Source organism: Xiphias gladius, chromosome 19 (assembly GCF_016859285.1).
Source record: "Xiphias gladius isolate SHS-SW01 ecotype Sanya breed wild chromosome 19, ASM1685928v1, whole genome shotgun sequence".
Lineage (NCBI taxonomy): Eukaryota > Metazoa > Chordata > Actinopteri > Istiophoriformes > Xiphiidae > Xiphias > Xiphias gladius.
In genome coordinates, this window is record NC_053418.1 from 16,634,134 (window position 1) to 16,657,408 (window position 23,275).

General features: G+C 41.7%; 1 protein-coding gene and 1 non-coding gene across 2 annotated transcripts; one reads left to right on the plus strand and one right to left on the minus strand.

The window, feature by feature from the left end:
• Positions 1-2,414: 2,414 nt before the first annotated feature.
• Positions 2,415-18,602, minus strand: LOC120805667 (junction-mediating and -regulatory protein-like). Its single transcript, XM_040156111.1, has 10 exons — positions 17,212-18,602; positions 13,889-14,062; positions 9,880-10,030; positions 9,017-9,186; positions 8,758-8,923; positions 8,415-8,584; positions 6,395-6,469; positions 6,203-6,298; positions 5,562-6,105; positions 2,415-5,456 (listed from the first exon to the last, which is right to left on the minus strand). Exons 1-10 carry the CDS (start codon positions 18,043-18,045, stop codon positions 5,149-5,151), a joined length of 2,688 nt encoding a protein of 895 aa, XP_040012045.1. The 5' UTR covers positions 18,046-18,602; the 3' UTR covers positions 2,415-5,148.
• Positions 18,603-20,953: 2,351 nt separating this feature from the next.
• On the plus strand, positions 20,954-21,025 carry trnaq-cug. The gene has a single exon. It is a non-coding gene; the product is annotated as a tRNA-Gln (tRNA).
• The last annotated feature ends 2,250 nt before the right edge of the window (positions 21,026-23,275 follow it).

Genomic DNA, 23,275 nt, shown 5'->3' on the forward strand with positions numbered 1-23,275 from the left:
CCTTGGTTGAATTGATCTTTCCAGTCATAGAGATGCCTGCCATGGCACACTGCAAAACCCCCCCCCCACACACACACACACACCCACTCACGCACACAAACACACGCACATATACTCAACAAGAGTTAACTTAAGAACTGTGCCTCGGTGCCATCTGCTGTTTGACTGGGAGAGCTACACTACAGATTGCAGCATCACAACATTACACTCACACACACACACACACACACACACACACACACACACACACGCACACACACACACACACACACCATTTTCTTCATCTCTAAACTGCCCCCCCCCAAGGGGACTGTTGAAAGTCATGTGGAAATAATTGCTGTTAAGACTCGGAGAACTGCGCCAAAGCTGCCAAATTCCCCCAAAATATTGTCCTCTAACTAGCAGATGCTTTGATCCAAAGTGACTTACTATACAGAGAAGTGCTGAACAGAGAAACGGAGTCCGAGCTCGGGTTGCCAGCGGAGGGTCACTGGAAACTCATCATATAGGACGGCTCTCAACAAACCAGAACAGTCTTACCTATTGGCCTGGAGCGACATCAATCCTGCTCCCCAGCCTGGACACACAACACTGCTTAGAAATGGAGTTCAGTTTACTTCTCAAGTGAAAACAAAAGACTGCTATGTATCCACAGCCTATTTAAAACCCTACATGATAGTTGAGTATTGAATCTTCCAGAGGCACTGTTCATGCCACACAGAAATTTTAACGGGCGTGTGCCCGTGTTAGATTTGACATGCTTCCACCGTCTCACACACCTGACCTGTCTTCCTGCCAAACTCAGTGTGGTGTCTGTTTCTGAACAAGGCCTGACCTTCGACATAATGTGTGCCTTTAAAGCACACATAAGTGGACGTGTTTGTATATAATATGTGTGTGTGTGTGTCTGTGTGTGTTGTGCACACACACACACACACACACACACACACACACACACACACACACACACTGAGCAATACCAGACAGGCTCTATATGACACCTCTATCTAACTCTATCAGGTACTCTACTCAGTGGACTCATGCAGATAGGTCAAATGCAACTCAGCTGATCCCCCATGTCCAACAGAAAGTGTACTACTGTTGACCGCGAACCTGTGTGGCAGCCCTGTCTAGTCGAAGTAGTGCATCGTGAAGGGCTTATAGAGTGTCATCTACATGTTCATATATTTCCACCCTCAGTGACACAGACCACAGATTTTCACTCCTAACAGGTGAATACAGAACTGTACTCAGTTTCTATTCTTTTTTACACAGGATATAATACTGATGATATAATTATAGAACTGTATAGGACAACTTTCTACTCATGATGGCATTGTAAATGAATGGATGGATAACTCAAATGCAGTAACACCCTGCAGTGGCTTATTGTTGTGTATTAACCCATGGAAAAGTATTGCATTGTTATTATAGAGTATCTAGTCTGTAGGTAAACAATGAAAACCTCTTCAATATATATTTAAAATGCATAACAACACAATGTAAACACAAAGTGTTATATGTTCTGTACCAAAATATTCACTTACAAAGCAGCTCCTGTAACGGTAAAATCCAAAACTGCATCTCAAAATCTCTTCCTTGAAAATCACTAAATTTCCAAAATGCTATATGCTCACATAATGTGCTGCTTATCTTATCTTTCAATTGAGCACCCTGTTTGCACTGTGTTAGTACACTGTTGTAACTCCATTATATATCAAGAGATTTGCATTACGTCCTAGCACAGCATAATTCTGTACTTAAAATATTGTAGTTAGTTACACAGGTTAATACACTGGAATAAGACTCATGTAAAGGGAAATGTTACCCATTTTTTTTCTTTCTGGTTTAACTATGACAGTCTAATGACAGAGATGGAATACCTTAATATTAATGCTATTGTTAATGAATGCCTTTGTACAGTAGTGAATAATAAGCTTTTCATTCTCCTGTTTTGTAACTAATGGTATTTAAATGTAGGTATTATAATTGTAATTAGAGGTATGAGAAGACTGGCAATATTTTTGACTATTTAAAGTAATTTTGAACTCATGATATTAAAGAGGTACCTCAGGCTAAAGATGTTCGTAGATGGGTGAGACTTGTGTGTTTTCAGGTGAAAGGATACACCAAATGCTGGTGAAAAACGATCAGGAGACACACCTGTTGGTGCTTCAGCCAAGCTAAATCCTTTGTTGGAATTCAAAAAAAGACTAGGCTGAGAACACACCTCTGTGAACTAAGAAATGTTATGTTTTATATTCAAATACAGTGACCGCAGAATTCAGCGTGTACAAATTGCTTTTGTTCCGTTTCTTTCTTTTTTTTTCTCTTTCTTTCATTAAAAACACCTTATTAACTAAATTATTCAACAGTGAAACAGACAATCTCAGAATTTGCTTCACACAGTTTTATTCAAATGCAGGTGCAAGGTTGTAAAAAAAAAAGAAGAACTGAATAAATGAAAATGTTAGAACTATAGGTAAAGGGGTATTCTAATCTTTAATAAGTCTATTGTTTTAGGCAATCAATCAGATCTCATTATCACCAACCCAAGTTTTTTCATCCCTTTTCTTGTATTTCTCTATACTTATATTGCACGTCTCAAGTGACTACTTATTCAGACAAAGGGTCATATGTTGTCAGCCTGTGTGGATAAAAGGTCTACATAGGAAATGTTCAGAAGCTAACACATCACAACAATTTGGCCGGAAATGCTTTGGAAAAAAAACACAGGATAAAAACAAAGCAATGAAATGTAATGCAAAATAACAGTTAGCTGACAAAAAAAGCTGTGTTAAGGTTATTTATAGATAAAGGTAAGTGTAAAACACATGACAGTGGGTTTCTAAGGTTAGTCAGGTGATAGGTGGTTCATGGCAGAGGTTTCACCTTCTGAGCCCAGTTTCCCAAAAGTTTTGAGCACATTGTTGGTCACTGTTTATTGGAGCAACATAAACTTTAGCACGAACATCTTTTGGGAACTTTGCCACAGTCAGTTATAGTGACATCAAGTCAGGCGTGGTCTGAGTTAGGTTTAAGTAAAGAGTCAGGTCAGGTTTTCCGTGGCTACATGATGAGGGTACCATGAAAGAAGATTGTGCTGACACTGACAGAAGAGGTGTAAAAGTGCCTCATATTTGCTCTGCCAGGAAACATAATCAAACCTGTATAGCACTGAGCTACTTTCAAGCTGTATAATGTGACTCATACCTCCATGCCTGTTCAGATTCTACACTGTCTGCCTCCTGATTGATCTATGAATGGCTCTCAACACAGGCACAAGAGAAAAAGTACAAATCTTTCACCAAAGCTGTTTAAGACAGTGCATGCTGAGGCTGCTCCAGACTCAGAGCTTAGTTTAGGAATCCACATCTTTTTGCTTCATGTTAATGTAGGTTTGTGTGAATTCCTGTGCTACTAAGCATCTCGCTGGTCCCTTCATACCGTCCTTCCGTCACAATTTTTTAGGGGCTAATTCCACATTATCAGTGCTTTTAAACTTACTCAACTACCACAGTTATAATGTTTCATCAGTGATAACACAACAAACGAGAAAGAATGTTGTTGTCGTGCAGATAACGTGATTCAGAATGTGCATTATGTATCATCAAAGGGCTGAAATCATTCCTAAAAAAAAAAAAAAAAGACTTGTGAGTAGAGGCTGTGGACTAGCTTTGCCACTAAAATGTTTCTGCACATTTGCTGTGAGTTCAGTGCCTGAGTCCATGTGTGCATGAGCGTGTTTTCACCTTCAGCACTGTGAGTAACAGACCTACTGTGTGGTTCTGCCCACTGAGTGCAGAGAAAGAAATTAGGAAAGATGCAAAAGAGAAGAGGAGGGAGAGTGAATAACATGGTAGAAGAAACCACATCAATCACGACCGCCTGCTCCACAGCCCACAGTGGCTCCCTACAGCTGTAAGAGAATCTAGCCTCCCACATGCCATCCATCATTCAAACAAGCGTGACCGGTTTCACAGCTCTGCCGTGACTATCCCACATACGAAGTTTGGGAATCACCAACCAAGTCCGCCCACATATTACAAAGAATGCAGACACTAACCGTGGCTTCCACTCCACTATAGAAAGTCTAGGTGACCAGCTTCCGTTCAGAGATGTTGTTTGATGTGGCACCAACTAATAAACCTATAGTGACTCTGCATATCTCCCACCAGCCTGTCCATGTGCTGCGGTCGAACAGATGGGTCGATACATATTCCCTCACCCACATAGTGTTGGGGGTGGAAGAGGACAAGAGCGGGGGAGGGGCACGAATCTGCTGTGACAGACTAAAGGATTTAAAGTATTTTTTACAGTGTCAGATTAGACAAGCAGTAGTGTTTATACTATCTGACACTACCACAACCACATGTGACAGGACAAAACCCGCTGTGCAGTACAGTGTGGCTCAGTCATAATACACTGGTTGAGCAAAAATAGAGGAGAGGTGATGCTTGATGGTGTAATGGTTTACAATCTGGACAGTAGATCCAGTGATCCAAGTTCTTTGTAATCTTCTATTTGTCTTTTCAGTCTCAAGTCCCAAATGAGCAACTATACCCACATATTTTGTTATAGTTACAGTTCTAATGCTTTGGGGAAGGTGGAAAAGATCACACACGTCTCAGCACTACTTTCTGTATGAGGTTTTCAGTTTCACAAATAACTGCCAGTGCGGTGTGTTGGTATAAAATGTATTATGTGCTGTTTCTGAATATTAATATTGCCACAGAGGGCCAGTGCAGAGCTTTTCAACAGTACAACTGATAAAAATAACAAATAAACATGGCATCATTACAGTCTGGTTACAGGAATAAAACCACAGTGACATACAGTAGAAATAAAAAACACAATTCATGTCCTCCACGATGGTGAATGCAGTGCGAAAAACAAATGAACAGGTTGAAGATAGACCTTTGGAGCATTTGGTGAGTTGGTGATAATCAGTATGACTCAGGCCTTGGCATAGTCACTAGGTATGTGTGTGACTGGGCTGTGTGTACTTGAGTGTCAGTGAGTGAGTAATTGTATGTGCTTTTGTGTGTGTCTGTTTACAGTACAGCACAGCTCTCTACATTGCAGTACAGTACAGTGTGTGCAGGCATTTGTGTGTGTGTGTTATTTGGTGCGCCTGAGCCTTGAGCCCTAGCTTTCCCAGTCGGGGCCGGCCAGCCCGTCGTCATCCGAATCAGACTCTGGTGAGGCCTCCTTGATGCGGCGCAGCGCCTCATGAATGCTCCTGGTCAGGGGGTCGGTGGAGGCCAGAAGCTCTCCCTGGTTTTTTCTCTCCTTATGGGGGACGCGCCTCAGCTTGACCCCCTTGCGAATCTGAGCCAAGATGCTGTTGGGATCATCGTCACCCTTGGCAGAAGGAATGGACCGCTGGTCGACCTTCCTCAAGTGGAAGCTGCCTCTTTTCAGGGAGGCCAGCACCTCGTCCATGGGTGAGCTAACTGCGTGCAGGGAGAGGAGAGGAAGACAGACGACGATTGGTTACAGTAACTAGATACCTTAACAGAGCCCTGAGAAACTTCTATGGTACTACATGGTCCCCCTACCTCTTCTGCTGGTGTCAAACTCTGGAGTCTTCCTCAGCTTTTTCCGGGCACTCAGCAGTTGGCTGCTATCAAAGAAGCGAGGGATGAATGGTCCGAGTGGGGAAAGAGAGAGCTCTTCTGCTGCACTCTTCCCTTCTGCCTTCTGCCCATGCCGGCCCGGGCTCCCGGAAGGCGAGGGCCCCTCCCTCGTTGGCGGGGGAGGTGGAGGGGGTGGAGGAGGAGGAGAGGAGATAGGGGATGCCAGCAGTGAGGACAGGGAGCAGGGGGAGCAGGAGGAGTCTGCAGGACTGGGCACAGGCAAAGGAGGAAGGGATGCTGTAAGAGCTGTGACGGGCTGAGTGGTGAGCGTGGAGCTGGGGCTGGGGTCCGTCTGCACGCTGGTACTGAGACACAGCGGCTGTCTCTGCGTCTGGACGTAAACAGAGTCCACACACTCCTCCCTCTCACTCACGCTACTCGTTTCCATGCTCCTTCCTCGCTCCCTTCTTCTGGTGTGGGCCACGCGTAGTCGAGTGGACTTCAGAATCACCTGACCTGGGTACCGCTAAAGAAAGACACAGAGAGTCCATAAACAGGAGGTAATCAGTAAGCAAAAAATGAAAAAAAATTGGGATGCTTACAGATAATAAGACGGCACATACCTGTTTGAAAGTGCGTAATCTGTCCAGAGTTCTCTGTCTCTCCTGACTTACTCTGCTGTTCTTCCTCTCCTCATCTTCCTCTTCTTCATTTTTCAGCTGGAAAATTTTGCAGTTTAGAGTAGGTGAGAGCTACTGATAAAGTTATATAGATACATAGTCGCATAATTTTTTATAAACGACTACCTGTAATACCTGGCGGGGTAGAGAGTCTTTGTGGATGGTTTGACGTTTCTGCTGTTTCTGAGTGTGGTTGGATACACAGATCTCCTGCAGAAAGGCGGGTGGAAAAAACATCAACACATTGATCCACACAGCATCATGCACACTGCCAACAATGAAACAACTGCTGCAACAAAACCTTGTAGGCCTGTGTCTTGTAACATAATTGAATAAATATCAGTTTAGGGCAATTTATCGTCATGTGCCTTTATAATTTTAATGTAGGCATCATTGACTCTTTTGACAGATAGTGGACATGTAAGATAACAGGTCATCAGTTGCTGGAGGTTTTTTACATTTGACATTTTACTTATTACATCTTCCTAGTTTATATCATATGAGTCATTTATGTTTCTACTATTTGTGTAATCTCACAAGTTAATCCAATATTGTCAAGTATAGAGTGCATAACAAAAAAAATATCTTTCATCATAATATAAAATTCCTATGATTTCTGAACAGTATAATCGACAGTAAAGCGGGAGGAGAGGCAGCAAGTACGAGCAAATTTAAATATAAGGGCACTAGTGCAGTGCCCATTCAAAACGTGCTTGTTATGTAATTAATAGTTAAATATTTTATTCAATCACCTAATCATCATCATCTAATGTACACATCACTGCTGTGTTATGATACTAATAATAACAACAGACCCAATTTGTCAGATACCTGATCTGAAAATACTGGACCACAAATTCAAAAGGACTGCTGTGACACATACACTCAAACAAAAGCAATATAATACAACAGACCTGCAATAAATCCTCCCTTTATTTTAATGGTCGTTTTGGAGGCTGTGGTTATTTGTGGTGCTGTTGACCATTGAAAAAAAACAACACCTCTTTTCAAACAGGTTCAATTAAACTGAACATTATAACCGTCATGAAGGGAGGATTTATTGCAGGCCTGTTGTATTATACTGCATTAGTTTTATTTAGGTGTACCTACTAATTTGCAAGTGAATGTAGCTTAATTTAATCACTGTGTGTTCATTGATCTGGAGAATCAGTATTTTTGCTGTCAGCATTTATAGTGTATAGTATATATACTATAGTATCAGTATTTTTAGATAAATTTGACTTAAAACTTAAAATGGGCATGACATTGATTTATTTCATCACTGGACTAATATGCAGCTAAGAAAATAACTGGCAAATGTATTTTTGCATCAGAAAGGAAAATATTTGGAACGTCTTAATGTTAATTTAAGACATTTTGTCACTCATACATGGGCATTAAAGGAAACAGAAAATATACAACGAATAACAACGTTAGATGGCAAATGGTGTAACGTTATGTTACCATAACAGCAGCAGTGCATAAATTACTTGCTCCGCCAGTTAATAATCCTGTCGCTGCGTCTTAAACATAGTGCTCCTGGTTGCTTTTGCTTCAAGTGTCAGTGCATAACAGTTGTAATGCTGCGATAAGCCATTTCCAATTTGCAGAGCTTGGGTCTCTGTCTAAAAAAGTCCCACACTTTAGCTGATCCAGTGTGAGGTTTTGTAGCTGGAGCTTGTTTTTTGGGGAATCCATGCTTTGATGTCTAGTCTAATCGACGACGTGGATAAGTTGCCCAAGCCCTAACCGACTGTCATTTAATATTTCTCTTTTTTTGTTTCTCAAGAAAACCGCTCCTACAGAGAACTTCACAGTTGACACTGCACTTCCTTGGGTCCTCAACAAGACACAGGTGAAGTTTAAAGCTGGTTGGATGAGCGGTTGTTGAGAAAATTGAAGGACAGACAAGAGATTTCTCCATTGATTGTTAGGATATTTTTAGCTGTTTCTTGATAAAATACGTTTTTGACATAGCAGAGGAGCTAAACAGGGCACAGTTTCAAGGGGGTCACTTCTGCTTGGAAATAAAGCCCATTCAAACAAAGTGCAGCACACACGCCCAATTCTATATATTGAATAGTATGCACTAACAGCATGTAGAAACCAGGATACACTTCAGGAATGAAAATAAGTGCGAGTACAGGATACATACCCTCTTGTTCCTCAGATAGGAGCGCTTGGCAGTGATGCGCCCCCTTCTTGCCTCCAGCTGTCGAGCGCTGACCTGAAGTCTGCGCAGCTCTTCCCTCTCTGCAGTATCGTCCTCTGTAATATCATCTGCACTTTCAAAGGTGTCATAGTACACCACTTCATCCTGATGCTCTGAAAGCACATGTACATAAATGTATAGACTTTCATGTTTTTGACATGTTTTTTAATTCAGACTGTTTTGTAGCAGATTCATGCACAGCCAACAGTATAGAATAGTTTGTGAAATGTAGTGTCTTCTCGGGATTCTCTTGCAGCTAGTAAATTCAGCCAAAATAAGGCCATACCTGTCATCTGTCTGCGAATGCTGTCTAGTTGAGCGGTGAGGAGCAGCTCTTCACACTGTAATATATCAGCCTGGATGTCATACAGTTGGAGCTGGAGCTCATAGTACTGTGTCTCCATGTGGTCTAAGAGGGCCATCGCATCCTCACTGCTACACAGACTCTGCATCTGAGGGGACGGGAGAAAAAACAAAGTCACAGAACAACGGTCTGTAATTGTGCGCGTATGTGTTTTGTGTGCTGCCGAGTGTTACTACTACACCTCCTCTCGAAGCGTGTGTTTCCTCTGCTCCAGACAGATCTCCCTGGCTCTCTGGAGCTGCAGGGTTTCCTTGGCGACAGAGTAGCGCAGTCTCTCCATGCGCTCTACCGCCACTGTCCATGAAGATTTACCAAACTTACGCTGGTCCACCTTCATACGCTCATACACCCCTACACACACACAAACACAAACACACACACACACACACACACACACACACACACACACACACACACACACACACACACACACACACACACACACACACAAACACAAACACAAACACAAACAAACAAAACACAATATACAGGTGACTGAGTGAAACTTCCACACAGTTAAATGTGACATATGCTCATGTGAGAGTGAGGCACAAACATGATGACTAAAGTCTCTAAATGTTTATCGCAATAATAATGTAGAGACAGATATCTATTGGCCCCATTTTAACATTACAACTTCTTTCTTTCCATCCTGCACTGGAAGCCACTCACTTATTTGATTTTTGATCTACTAAGTGTCAGATGAATGGACCAATCGGTGGTGGAGAAAAACTGGGATAAGCAGGGGCACATTGTGGACTAACCCTGCGCAGAGAGAATCTGATGGCAGAGCTGTTTGATCAATAGGTTGTCCTTGTTTCCTCCTGTCCCTGTCAAAGCAAAGCTGTCTGCACTGCCTCATTAATACCAGATCACATTAACCCTGGCATTCCAAAGCACACACGGGTCAATAGCAGGCAAAAACTACTACTGCGTGTGTGTGTGTGTGTGTGTGTGTGTGTGTGCTTTGTGTGATTATTCAATATCATTCCTCTGCTGCTTTGTCAACTTTACATTGGCAGTCACAGTGACGGCATACTGTACCTTTCTGGGCTCTGGCAGTGATCTCAAAGTATTTTACAGTAAACTCTTGGATGTTGAGGACCGCCTCCTGAGCTTTCTTCTGCCAGTCGGTGTCCTCCTTTTTTAGAGCTTCGATTCGCCTCGGGCCCAAGTAGTCATTCTCCATGGAAATCTATTGAGAGAGGATGAACATATTTCTGTCAGAAAGATGAAGAGCAATGATTGGTGTCAGTGAGGGAGTGTGATGAGATAAAAGCTTTATCCTCTGAAAAATAAAGTCTAAAAAAAGGACAATGCAGTCTTAATAATACAGAGGAGTTAGAAGCACATTCATTACAGTCCAAACCAATAAGATAACACTGCTTCTTTCTCATTTGAGATTCAGAGTGGCTGGAATGATGTGTGACACATTACTGCCACTTAGTGGTAAGAGGGAACTGGCTTAAAAAAAAGGGAGAGAAAAAAAAAGTTATATAAATGTTTCCCCTAATAATACTTAGGAGCCATTAGGAAATGGTATACATGACAGTATAGTTAATATACCCTGCAAATGTTGTAGAGAAAGCAAGTTCTGAATTTACTGAGGAACAGGATAAGTTAGAAATCTGCACTCTACTTCATTGGTTTCACCACAGCAAGTAGGCCTGGAGAGGGAGCTACACACCCACACATGGAAGCACTGTTAATGTGCAATATTTTTCCCATACAAGTTACCATGTGCACACTCAGACACACATCCATACACTTGCACAAACACTGTTTTTTCATACTCTGCAGTACCAAATCTTTTAAAAAATCCTTAAGATGGTGTCACAAGGTCAACAACAAATCGATTTTCAACCAACTCATAAAAGTATCATTGGCATCTAGAACAGAACATAGGGAACCGATATTGCAAAAAATGTAAAGCTGTAGACTGTTGTTGTTGTTTTTTGTTGCTGTATTTAAAAGGAAGAAGCTGTAAATTGAATATTTTAACATTTATAAAGCTGCCTCTAAATATATCAGCATTACATACTTAATCTTTTAATCACTGCATTGTAAAACCATCTGAAGAGCGTTAAGGACCACAATGGGAATATGACATTACTATGTCTCCATAACTATATACATAAAAAACAATCTTTGAAAATTACTTGACTGATCAACCCAGAGCTGGGGCTGACTAAAAAACATTTAATTAAGAAAAAAATTGGGAAAATGAACTACCAAACATCCAAGTGGAAAACAAAAGGTGTCTGTGTAGCACACGAGAGGGAAAGCGAGCAGCGAGGGTTACAGAGCCACACAGCTTCCCTGTGTGACCCTAAGTAACCACTCTGCACGTCAGCTCACAGTGCACTGCCCAGCAGTGCACCAGTATCATTTACCACTGCAATTTCCTTCTGTCAGTGTGCCAGTGCTCATTCTTTTGATTTTGATTTATTTATTTCTTTTTCTTTATTGCATTCCTATACATTGTTTAATTTTAGATTTACATCCAATGATTTGTGGTATTGAAACTCTCAGTAACCCCAATCTTTTACATGAAATCCTACCACCTAAAATTTAACATTTAAAAAATTTTAAAAATATATACAGAGCTATCTAAATTTTACTGCATGGCCTTCTCGTGCCTTGTTAATGCACGAGATGTGTGACTGAAGAGGTTATTCTATCACACTGGATCGTGTCAGAGATAGAAATTATTACAAAAAATACAGAATTGGAAGAAGTGACAGAAAAAGGAAAAGGAATAAGACAAATAACCCCCACATAGCTACAGACACTGTAGGCTATAAATAGACCCAGAAGATGCAGTTTAACCCTCCCTCCCTCTCCCTTCCTCAGACAGGTAAGAGTTTCCATGATGTAATGGTTAGCACTCTGCACTCTGAATCCAGCGATCTGATTTCAAAGCTCGGTGGGACCTGTGAGTTCAAGAGTGCAACAACAGAGAGACAGAAAGGATTAGAGCCTGCTCATCCTTGCCAGCCCTGGCAAAAAAAAAGGAGTAGTGAAATCGTGATTTGCGAGTAAGAGCGTACACAGCTAAGTGTCAGCTCTGACCTATTACTAACATAGTGGGTCATTGTTGGTAATAGTTTCCTGGTTTGTACCAGAAAAATGAGAGTTAAATGTACAGAATGCAGGTTTATTCTTTTTGCAGCCTTTTGAACCGAAAAGTGAGTCAAGACTATGCCCTCTAGTTACTACTCACTCCACAAGACAGGTTGAAAATAAAGGACATGATTTGACATCCATTCAGAAAATGAGCCAATGAATAGACAGTAACACAAAACTGTTGTCATAAAATTAAAAGTTAAATCCAAACCAGCAGCTCTATATCTTATCACCATGTCCTACCAGTTATCTCAGCATAACGATAGATTTTGTTCAATTATTTAAGTCAAATTCAAGAGAATTTTCTTATCTATTAGAATCAGATTGCTTTCCAAATTAAACTTTTATAAGTCTGATTATAGTTCCCAGTGCCATTTGATTGACAGCACAAACGTTTTCTTCACGTCCTGCAGTTCAGCTGTGTCAGGATTCTGAAAAAAAGAAGTCTCTTCAACAAGTACTTTAATCCAGCAGTTTTAAAATATATCTTTCTCATTGCAAAAAATGTGATTCGCCTCATTGGCCTTTATTTATTCATAGTAAGTTAATAAAATACCTCAACGTGTGAAATTGCGTTGGAATCAAATGGAATAAATTCCCTCCGCTGTAAAAAGATCTCACTTAGCTTAATAAAATACACTGCAGCCTGCTCACATTACTGTCTTCAGCTGACACTGGAGGTTCTCACCTCCCCAGAGGAATGAGATTTGAGAAAATTTATCTAGCCACACCTAAACTGGAGAGCTTGTTCATTTTGCTCTCAGTCTTTCCATTTCTGCTGTGTGTCTGCTGATCCCAATGGGTTGGCATCAACCTGTACCTGCAGTAAACCTATACCACTACACACAACATGACTTATTCATGTCTCTGTGTACCTTCAGGAAATTGGAGATCTATATTGCTCCATTGCAACTCGCAGCATGTCACTCAACCCCCACCTGCAACATCCCACAAGTGCTTCAGTTAATGCGGAAAAGGAAAAAACTGAAAGGAAGGTGTTCACGTCCAACGTTGGAAACAGTTATATGTGTTCTTTGTTAACGGATTTTATGTGATAATTTGATACTGAAGTCTTTTTATTACTGATGTGCTATGTGTGAGTCAGAGAGCTAAATATAAATGTGCCATCAGCACTGCAACAACTGAACAAAGGTTCTCCCCCATTTATCCATTCACCAGCCTCGGTCCTCTGTTTACTAACCATAAGGCGTAAAGCTTATCAGAATATACTAGAGAATTCACTTTGCATCATTCATTACAGTTAAACACTCACATACATACACAATGATGCACACACACAGAGGAGAACCTATTTTAAGAGACATGAGAATTTCCTGTGAGCACGCATTGTGTTTTATGACTGCTCCGTGTCGGTTCCTGTGGAGAACCAGAGAAATGCATCACTGAATCTAGGCCCATCTGCACAATAGCCAGATTCCCATGTATGCTAGTTAAGCATAGCATCAGAATAACCCCAGGAGTCAGACAAAAATCCCACTTCCCGTGGTCGACAACAACGGGACCAGACTACCAGAAAAAACAAAGAAAACTTTTTTGTTATTTTTGTCTTTGTCATTTTCTCCTAGCTGGATGTCATCAATACCTTGCACCATTTTTCACTACTGAAATCCCCTGCTCATCTGTGTTTGTGTGTCTACCGCGTCGTCCACTTGTCAGTGGAGCATCGTGACTCATGGGAAGTTGAAGAGGCTTGGTAAAATGCCAGACAGGTCTTGGCAAATTACTGGGTCACTACAGGATTAGGGCCCAAACTCTGTTTGAGACTTAATAATTTAGTTGTTATGAGAAAAATTCCCCAACAAAGTGGAGGACGCTTCTCCGTCTCCTGGGGAGCAGACTTTTTAAATACCTGTTTATGCTTGTATATACATTTCAGCGGCAAACTTAAACAGCTGCAAATTCTTACCTTGATCTGCTGTCTGCGTAGCATTGCTAGTTCCCTCATGTCTCTGAAAGGCTGTAGCAGATACTGGTACAGCTGTGTGGAGGCCTCCAGCAGACCTCCATAGGCCTGGTCTTCTTCCTCATATAGCTCCAACAGCTCCACCATACTGTCCATGGTCTTGTGCTTCTCCAGCAGCTGCATCACATACACACGCAAGAAGCTACTTCTATTATAGTCAACATTCAATCAACTTTCAGAACATCAGAACAGATAAATATTTATAGCCCCTTTTAAAATCTCTGTGCGACCTTGTTAAGCACAGGGTAAACATACTGTAAGTAGCTGGAATGTAATCTTCTGATGCCATGTGGCTTGGTTCCAACTCTCTGTTGTCTGTATAATAGTGTTGCAGCTATTTCAGATAACCCAAGTAAACAAAAGTCAGTAGAACATACTTAAATATATTTTTAAGTACCAATCAGCACTTAATGGAAACCTGCACCTCGTTGTCAGATGCTTTGTGTAACAGTAAATAATAAGAGTGTATCTGAGTGCAATCAATAAGCAGAGTCCTCTCTGCTTCTGGGAATAAGATCAATACACACACATTTTTGCCAGACTGAACAATCCTGTAGGCCAATACCGGCAAGCACTGAAATAGCCATTAACACAGCCCTCAAATGAAGGGCGAAGATCGATGCGTGTGTGTTTGTGTGTGTATGCGTGTGTGTGCATGAGATCCTACAACACAACAAACTGCAAATGTGCTTCAATGAATTACAGAGCACTACCACTGCAGACAGAAGAGCTCGTGCTGTGATAAAGAGCTGAATAAGATCAGCAGCTCCTCCTTCATCTTCAGGACTAATACACCTTCAAGAAAAGTGTTTGATGTTTTTTTCTCAGGAAAGGCAGTAAGGGAACATTTCCTGTGTCTGGTTTTCATTCTTTTTTAATCTGTGTGTGTGTGTGCGCGCGTGTGTGTGTGTTTGTGCGTGTGTGTGTTCCTGAACTGTGAGAATGAGAGTGGGTGTGGGACTGACTGGGTGGAATGACATGTGGGTGATTCGTCTATGCTGCTCACGGCCTCTTTTCACTGCCAAAAAGCCGAGCAGAGAGGAAACACCTTGGCCAGAAAATCATGTAAACACATCAGTGTAAATGGATGGACTCTCTTGACTCTTTTTTACTTTTGCAATGAAAGGAAATATACGAGCAGATATAAAATTTAATATGCTGTGACCTTGCTGTCCTTACCATACTGCTGGAGGCATGAACAGAGTAATCTTAAAGTCTTTTTTTTTTCTTTACTTTACTACATGTACTATATTACATGTATTTGAAAGACATTTATTTCATAAACACAGGTAACGCTCAAAGCTTATCCTCTATCCACTATAATGGCCAGGAGTAATGCCATAACGCTAATGATGGATAACTCTTCCACGTCCTCTCAAAGGATTTCTTGCACTGTCTGGCTCCATTAGTCAAGGATGCATTCATCTAATGCCATTGATAAGTGGGAGAATGTGAGAGCCAGTGACTATCAATATAATGTCTGTTTATATATAGAGCAGTTAATCAATCAAGATGAGCAGGCTTGGAGTGTGTGTGGTGTCTGGATCATGTCTTCACTGTGTCAAGTCAAAGACACATACAAAGCAGAACTAAGTTGATAAGTTGAATATTTGTGAAAGTATTTGATTATATTATCTACATAGAGAAGTGTTTCACGGAAATGTTTGTTAATATTATAACTTCAAGACATCTTTTATAACTGTTTATAAAATGCATGCAGAACTCATAATCACTACCACACATTGGTCGCTCTGGATAACGCCAAAAATCCATAATCGAACCATGATTTTTCTGCATGATAATCACATGTTTGAACAAACCAGTGGCTGGTTTGCAACTACACAATTCTATATTGTATGTTATTTGACACAGTAGCCTAAAATTCTAAATCTTGTTTTTAGCCATTTTGCCTTTTCACTCTGCTCCGGTCAGAGTAAAACTGTCCGATGTGTATCCTAGTAATAACCAATCGATCAATATTTATGTAACAGTTCTTTCTTGATAGTTGGAATTGTATGTAATAAAAGCATTACCTGCACCTGCCAAAAATCCTTGGATTTTCTGGTGCATGTTCTCACAACAGCAGAAAGACAGTGATATATAATAAGCACGAAAGAGACAGAGAAATCTGATATATAACATTGGATGTTAAAGTAAGTGATTCGATATCACTAAAAATGAAAAATACTGTGTGTTACTTGACTCTTAATAATATAAGAAATAACCATGAGAGTCCCACTAAAAACGGTGACTGTACTTTGAATAATGACACTGCAAAGTCGGCTGCTCACAGATGATGACTTTGCACATTACAACAACAGGTTAATTCTACAAGGAACTAAGCGCTTGGACTGTGCTTGTGTGAATGCGTGTTTGTGTTGTGTGTAGACTTGACTCTCTCAGCTGTTTCAGCAGCAGACAGCAGCCACGCTGAGGGTATAAGATTCCACAGAGGACTTACTTACTGCTACAACCTAAATTTTAAAATGTTTCTTCTCTTACTAGCAAGCCACTGGGGCCGGTCCCTCCACAGATTTTCAGGATACTTCTCTCATAGGAGTGGCAAAAATAAATGTAAACACTATCAGATATCCGATCATTGTGTGTGAGGGTTAAATGATACATCTGTATATATTAATCTTGCCTATGCTTATAGAGGTTAGATTGTGATATAGCTTGTTTCATACTGTAACCTCTGGCGACCTCTCTTTCTCACAGACCCCGGTTCTTCTCCTGCTTTAGGTATCTAGTGCCTGATGCAAACCAAGTTAGCTTCTCTTAGTTGGCTTACTTCATAAAAGTCCACATGCTGATCTTACTTTGGTTGGCTCGCATATAGCAATGCAAAGATGTCTGGTGATGCACGGACCAGATGGACTGGATTATTTAAATTTCCCAGATAAGAAAATATATGATTAAAGTGATGCTTAAAATGTAGCCTACATCGTTTGTGGTTGTATGATTTATGAAGATCGTGTTAACCTTTTCTGTATGATGCATTGTTTTTTACTTAATCTGATGCAATCATATTAATTATATCTATTAAATAATTTATGGCTAGTGCATCGAACTTCCTCACCACCATTTTTGGCATGGCACAGCTTCCAGCAGTCCAGCTGGGGTGGCCACTACATTAGAAAGACAGTGGTTGTACTGGGATGCTCCTGGTTGTCCAGATGTGCAACGGCGTGAATGTGAGTTGCAGAAGAGGACTATGCACTGACTTAATCATGGAGATCCTGGGGGAAGATCACCAAAACTCTCACCTCTTGCAGACGTTTTGTGGCACGGTTGAGCGCCTCCTCGTACCCGGACTGCCGCAGCTCGCTCAGGCTCTCATAGTACTCATCCGGGTCGTCGTTTTCCGTGAACAGAACCTGCGACAGGATCTTCCATCCACACGTATCGAGCGCATGGCCCAGGTACACCTGTAAACTGTAACACAGCTCATCCATTTCGGTCTCGGGTACCTCCGCTGAGCCGAACAGCACGGTCCACATCCCGGCTGGTTCCTCCGGAAACACCGGGAGGCAGGGCTCCAGGTCCGAGTTCACAGAGCACAGCTGCTGGTGGATTGCCCGGAGGTCCTGGAAGGAGAAGAGCCCGGCCCAGCTGCAGTCCTCCCTGCTCAGACTGTCCAGCTCCTCCAGGTCCAAGCCCTCCACTGCGGGGGACGGTCGGTCCTCTCTTAGGGACTTTAACACCTCAGTGTCAGGACTACGGGGAGATGCCGCAGATTGAATAACAGTTTGAATTTTGACCGGACTTGGTTTTGCTGCTATCGCGGACTTGGTTTTAGGGCTGCAGCCTTTAAGCGCAGCCTGCCTGGCTCCTTTGCCGGGGCTCCTCGATACTTTATCCCTGACGGGACTTTCGGGCCATTTTGTTTTGTCCCCATCCTGACTAGTCACCTCCGCTGGCGGGTCCCTACCAAAGCTTCTCCTCTGCACCGTCCTGTTATGGCACGTAATGGCAAATTTACCCTCCACTTCGTTCCAGGCGACGATGAAAACGAATTTATGCCTCTCCCTCTCCTCAAACGCATTCGGGCGGACAGCTACCCAGCCCGACTCCAGGCTATCCTCCATTGTGAAGGACATGTCTGTGAAGAGATGACACCGAAATAACAACGCCGCTTGCACCAAGCAGACCTCCGCCCGCGCTGTGTGAGAGTCGAAACGCAGCGTCGTCAAACCCCGTCGGAACGACGTTTACCAAACACCGTTTTCCCTCCGGGGATATTTCGCCTGCAGGGCTACCCTGCTTCGCTCAAGCGGATGAATTTGGAGGAGTGCAGTGTCATTTCCCATCCCTGGCCCACCTGCTTTAAACTCGGATGTCTGGCTGCCCGCCGCGACCCCCCCCGCGAAGGTTATCCTCGCCGTTGGCTCTCCGACTCTGACACGCAACACGCGACCGTGTGTTTACCGGGCCCGACGCTCGGCGCGCCCGTCGGCCGTGCTCCGCTGTGCCCGATCTCCCGGCCCCGGTCCTCCGCTCTCATCCCAGAGTAACGGCAGGATCCAAAAGCGGCGGCGTACATCATTCAGACGCGACGCGGCGGGGCCATAAATGAGCGGGACAGGGGGGGTTTGTCCAGTCGCGCTGTCCTCAGAGAGGTGAACGTCGTCTCCAGACTCATAACATGACCATGTTTTTCTTCATCGTTTGCCCCGCAAGACCACATACGCAAAATAACGACGCTGCTTTCATGTGCTGTGAGAAATGTCGGAAAGAACTAAGCAACCACGAGCGTTAGTTGTCAAAACATACAATTCTCGTACGTATCTCTGAAGAGAACTCTCTTTTTTAGTCTCTCACTCCAGCAGAAGCGCTTGTGATGTTTTTGACTAACAACGGCAATTGGCCTCATATTATATACTGCCATCATCCATTTAAAATGGAACATGTCGAATTAATATTGTTATCATTAAGGGGTGTGTTAATGGAAGTAAGCTACAATCAAGCTGCGAGACAGGGCGGAGAAAAGATCGAGGTAGCTCTGTCCTGAGAGCGTTTGAAGGCAACATTAGAGCAGGGCACGTAGGGACGTGCTGACGTCTTGGGTCGGGCAGTGTGGATGTTTTGTAGAGAGGGTCTGTAGCTTCAGAATCAAAAGCAGTATGCATGCCAAAAAAAACAAAAAACAAAAAAAACCCGAAAACAAACAGCCCCCCCCCACACACACACACAGAAAAACAAACAAACAAAAAAATAAATAAATTACTAAATAGACGAATAAATACCATTTAAACATTCTAACAATTGCATTTACACCACACTTGCTACACTGATTGATGCTCTGAGTCATGAATCAAGTGGCATAGTAATATTACCGCGATGTGATGGCAGTACACGTGCATGCTTCCAAAAAAACAATAAAGTGATCCCGAAATAACATTAGAAAAATGCTGTACACGTGTCATTTTAACTGTAAAGTATCCACAGAGAGATGCATCAAGCCATCTGGTTGAGTTGCTAGGTGTGGGAGAGAGCCGCGGAGTTGTCAATGTTTACACACACTGGCTGGACTATTTCAGAGGACAGGAATGTAAAAACTTCCCCTTTAATGGTCACAGCTTTGAGACAGATAAAACGCAGTCCCTCACCGGGCTGCATCATTTCTAATGAGACTGGGGGAAACGCTTAATGGGTTCCAACAGAGTTTAACTCTGCTTTGATGAGCCCCATGACCTATGGCACAGTGTGTTTGCATTCTCAAACTCGATAATTTTTCTTTTTTTCAAATTCAGTCAAAGCTTCTTTATTTACAGCTTCTAAGATACTGACTTATGATTATCTGGCTAAGAAGGCTGAAGAGAAGAGAGAGGGGTTCCTGACAGAGACAGGTGGCGGCAATGTTGAGGTGCCAAGAGGCAAGCAACACCAATTAACAAACAGCACACCCAAACACTACGCCTAAAGTACATTTACCAAATTCCTTGAATTGGAGTCAACAAAAAGTGAAACAGTGCCTGCTGAGGTTCCTTGAGCTTGAGCTTCATCTAGGACAAATGATAATACCTGGTGTGGATGCTTAAGAGCACGGCCCTAGCTTTTATCTTCATGGATGGGCATTGCAGCTATCCAGGGGCAGGACGTGACAGGGGGGGCATGTATACAACAATTAGTCTGTGTTCTTTGACTTACTTTCTTAAGGGATAGCAAGGGATTATGTTTTGTATATTTGTAGCATGATTTTTGCTTGGGGTGTGATATATCAACACAACTTCTGTTTTATTTGTTTATGGTAGATTCTGGCAGCTGGACACTTAACTATTAGTACTGGGGCCTAACCAAGCATTTACTTTAGTGGAGAGATTGTCTAAGTCGTCCAGTAATTTACACAGTTTAAGAACAATATGTGGTTCTATGGTGTAATGGTTAGCACTCTGGACTTTGAATCCAGTGATCTGACTTCAAATCTCAGTGCAACCTGTAGTTCTTTGAAAGATGAGGCTCACATCATGGTGGTGGTCAAGTCAACATCACCTCAACGATGTATCAAAGCACAAAATTACTTAAGAACTTCACAAAAATGAACATACACCTATTAACTAGTGCAAAAACTAAACTATAAATGATTAAATAAACAATATATTAATTAAGATGTACATGCAGTAAAAGAAGTGAATAAATATGGATAGAAATGTAAATGAAAGTCTTTCATGTTAAATCAGCCAAATTTTTGTGTTCGTAGGAAATATGGAAGAGAAAATGAAGTCCTCAATTCAGTTCTCAGACGTAGCTGGGGAGTAGCACAGCAGTTTTAAGCACAGCAGGTAAGCACAAATAGAGCATGAAATCTGAACTGAAATAACTTAATTACTGCAGAAAAATGGACATAAACCAATGAACCAAGGTTCCTGTTACCATTCACATTTATGAACACCATGGACACCAATGGACCTCATTTAACTGTAAATACTTAATTGCATGCACATCATGGATGGATGCAAGGTCTCAGTTCACTTCTTATCCGTTTCCAGGTGACCATGGTGTGTGTCTGGCTCCATGGTGTAATGGTTAGCACTCTGGACTCTGAATCCAGCGATCCGAGTTCAAATCTCGGTGGAACCTGATTCTTTTCAAAAGGTAAGGTTCACTGAACTGTAATTACTTAATTCAATGCAAGTCATGTTGGTGATTCAGTTAACATCAGCTTTAGTGTAGTTTCCCAACAGCTTAGCACAGAGTTGGGGTTGCAGCCATATTCAACTCAATCTTAATAATCAACCCTAAACCTAAACACAGTAATAATTCATTCGAAAGCTTGGGGCTTACTCTTACATTACTCTAGCATTATAAATGGTCTAAGAAGTAAAATATTTGTCTCTCGTGGGGTAGAAGTATAGCAGAAAATGGAAAACTCAAAATACAAGTACCTCAAAGTTGTACTAGAGTACAATACCTCGGTTATACCTGGTAATGCTGTGCAAACGCTACAAATGCATGAGTCAGAGTCAACACCTCCATCTGAGCACTTTATTTTCTATATAACGTTACTGGGATTATACTACGGGCTAATGGAGTTGGATTAAAATGTCTTACCTTGTTTAATTGATTTTACTGTTGGCTTTAAATAAACACAGCGGTCCGTTAGCCATGAACTACGACGGGTAATTGAACACCACTACTCAGGAAATGATGGAAATGATCTGAATTAGTAATCTCCTGGCAAAGTGGTAAAACAAGACTTCAGTCCTAACTTCATTTCTCATCGTATTAGGATAGCCATCTAATGGTTAGCACTCTGGACTCTGAATCCAGCGATACGAGTTCAAATCTCGGTGGAACCTGATTCTTTTCAAAGGTAAGGTTCACTGAACTGTAATTACTTAATTCCATGCAAATCATGTTGGTGATTCAGTTAACATCAGCTTTAGTGTAGTTTCTCACCAGGTAAAAGAACAAAATTGAGGTTGAAGCCATTTTCAACTCAATCGTAATAATCAACCCTAAACTTAAACACTGTAATAATTCATTCGAGAGCTTGGTGCTTACTATTACACGTCCATTATTGAAAAAATTAAAGCCTATTCTATTTGTTATTGTGTACCACGCTTCTGGCCCATACTCTGAATTTGTATCTGAATTCTCAGATTACTGTATAAAGTTCAATCCTTAGTACAGGTAATTTTAGAAGGTGATTTCAGTATGGACGTTGATAATGATAGCCCTAGCAGTGCATTAATCTCATTATTAGACTCAATTGGCTTCGCTCAGAGTGTAAATAAATCCACTCACAGTTTTAACCACACCCTCGACCTTGCCCTGACTTATGGCATGGAAATTGGACATTTAACAGTCTTTCCACAGAATCCTCTTTTATCGAACCATTGCTTGGTAACTTTTCAATTGCTATTGCTGGACTACACACCATTAGTCAAAAATGTCTTCACAAGATGTCTATCTGACCATCCACCTATCTCATGGATCCCATCCCAATTAGGCTGCTTAAGAAAGTTTTACCCTTAGTTAGCATCTCTTTATTAGATATAATCAATCTTTTTTTATTAACGGGCTATGTACTGCAGACCTTTATAATATCTGTAAGAAAACCTCTTCTTAAAAAGCCTGCTCTTGAGCCAGATAGTCATGGAGTTCCACAAGGTTCTGTGCTTGGACCAGTTCTATTTACCTTATATATGCTTCATTTAGGCAATATTATTAGGAAACACTGCATAAACTTCCACTGTTATGCAGATGATACCCAATTGTACTTGTCAATGAAGCCCAATCAATTAGCTAAACTTCAAGCAGGTCTTAAGGACATAAAGAACTGGATGACCAGCAACTTTCTACCGTTAAACTCAGACAAAACTGAAGTTATTCTACTTGGCCCGCAACACCTCAGAAACACATTATCTAATGATATAGTTACTCTAGATGGCATTGCCCTAGACTCCCGCACCACTGTTTGGATTCTTTCAGTTATCTTTGATTAGAGTATGTCCTTTCACTCTGACATAAAACAAACTTCTAGGACTGCCTTTTTTCACCTAGGTAACATTGTAAAAATCAGGCACATCCCGTCACAAAAAGACGCAGAAAAAGTAGTCCATGCTTTTGTTACTTTTAGGCTAGTTATTGCAGCTCCTTATTATCCCAACAAATCTCTAAATAATCTCCAGCTGATCCAGAATGCTGCAGCGTGAGTACTGACAGGAGCCAGGAGAAGCGATCATATTTCTCCTGTGTTAGATTGGCTGCATTGGCTCCCTGTAAAATCCAGAATAGAATTTAAAATTAGAATCCTCCTCCTCGCCTACAAGGCCCTTAATGTTCAGGTCCCGTCATATATGAAAGAACTCATAGTACCCTATTTCC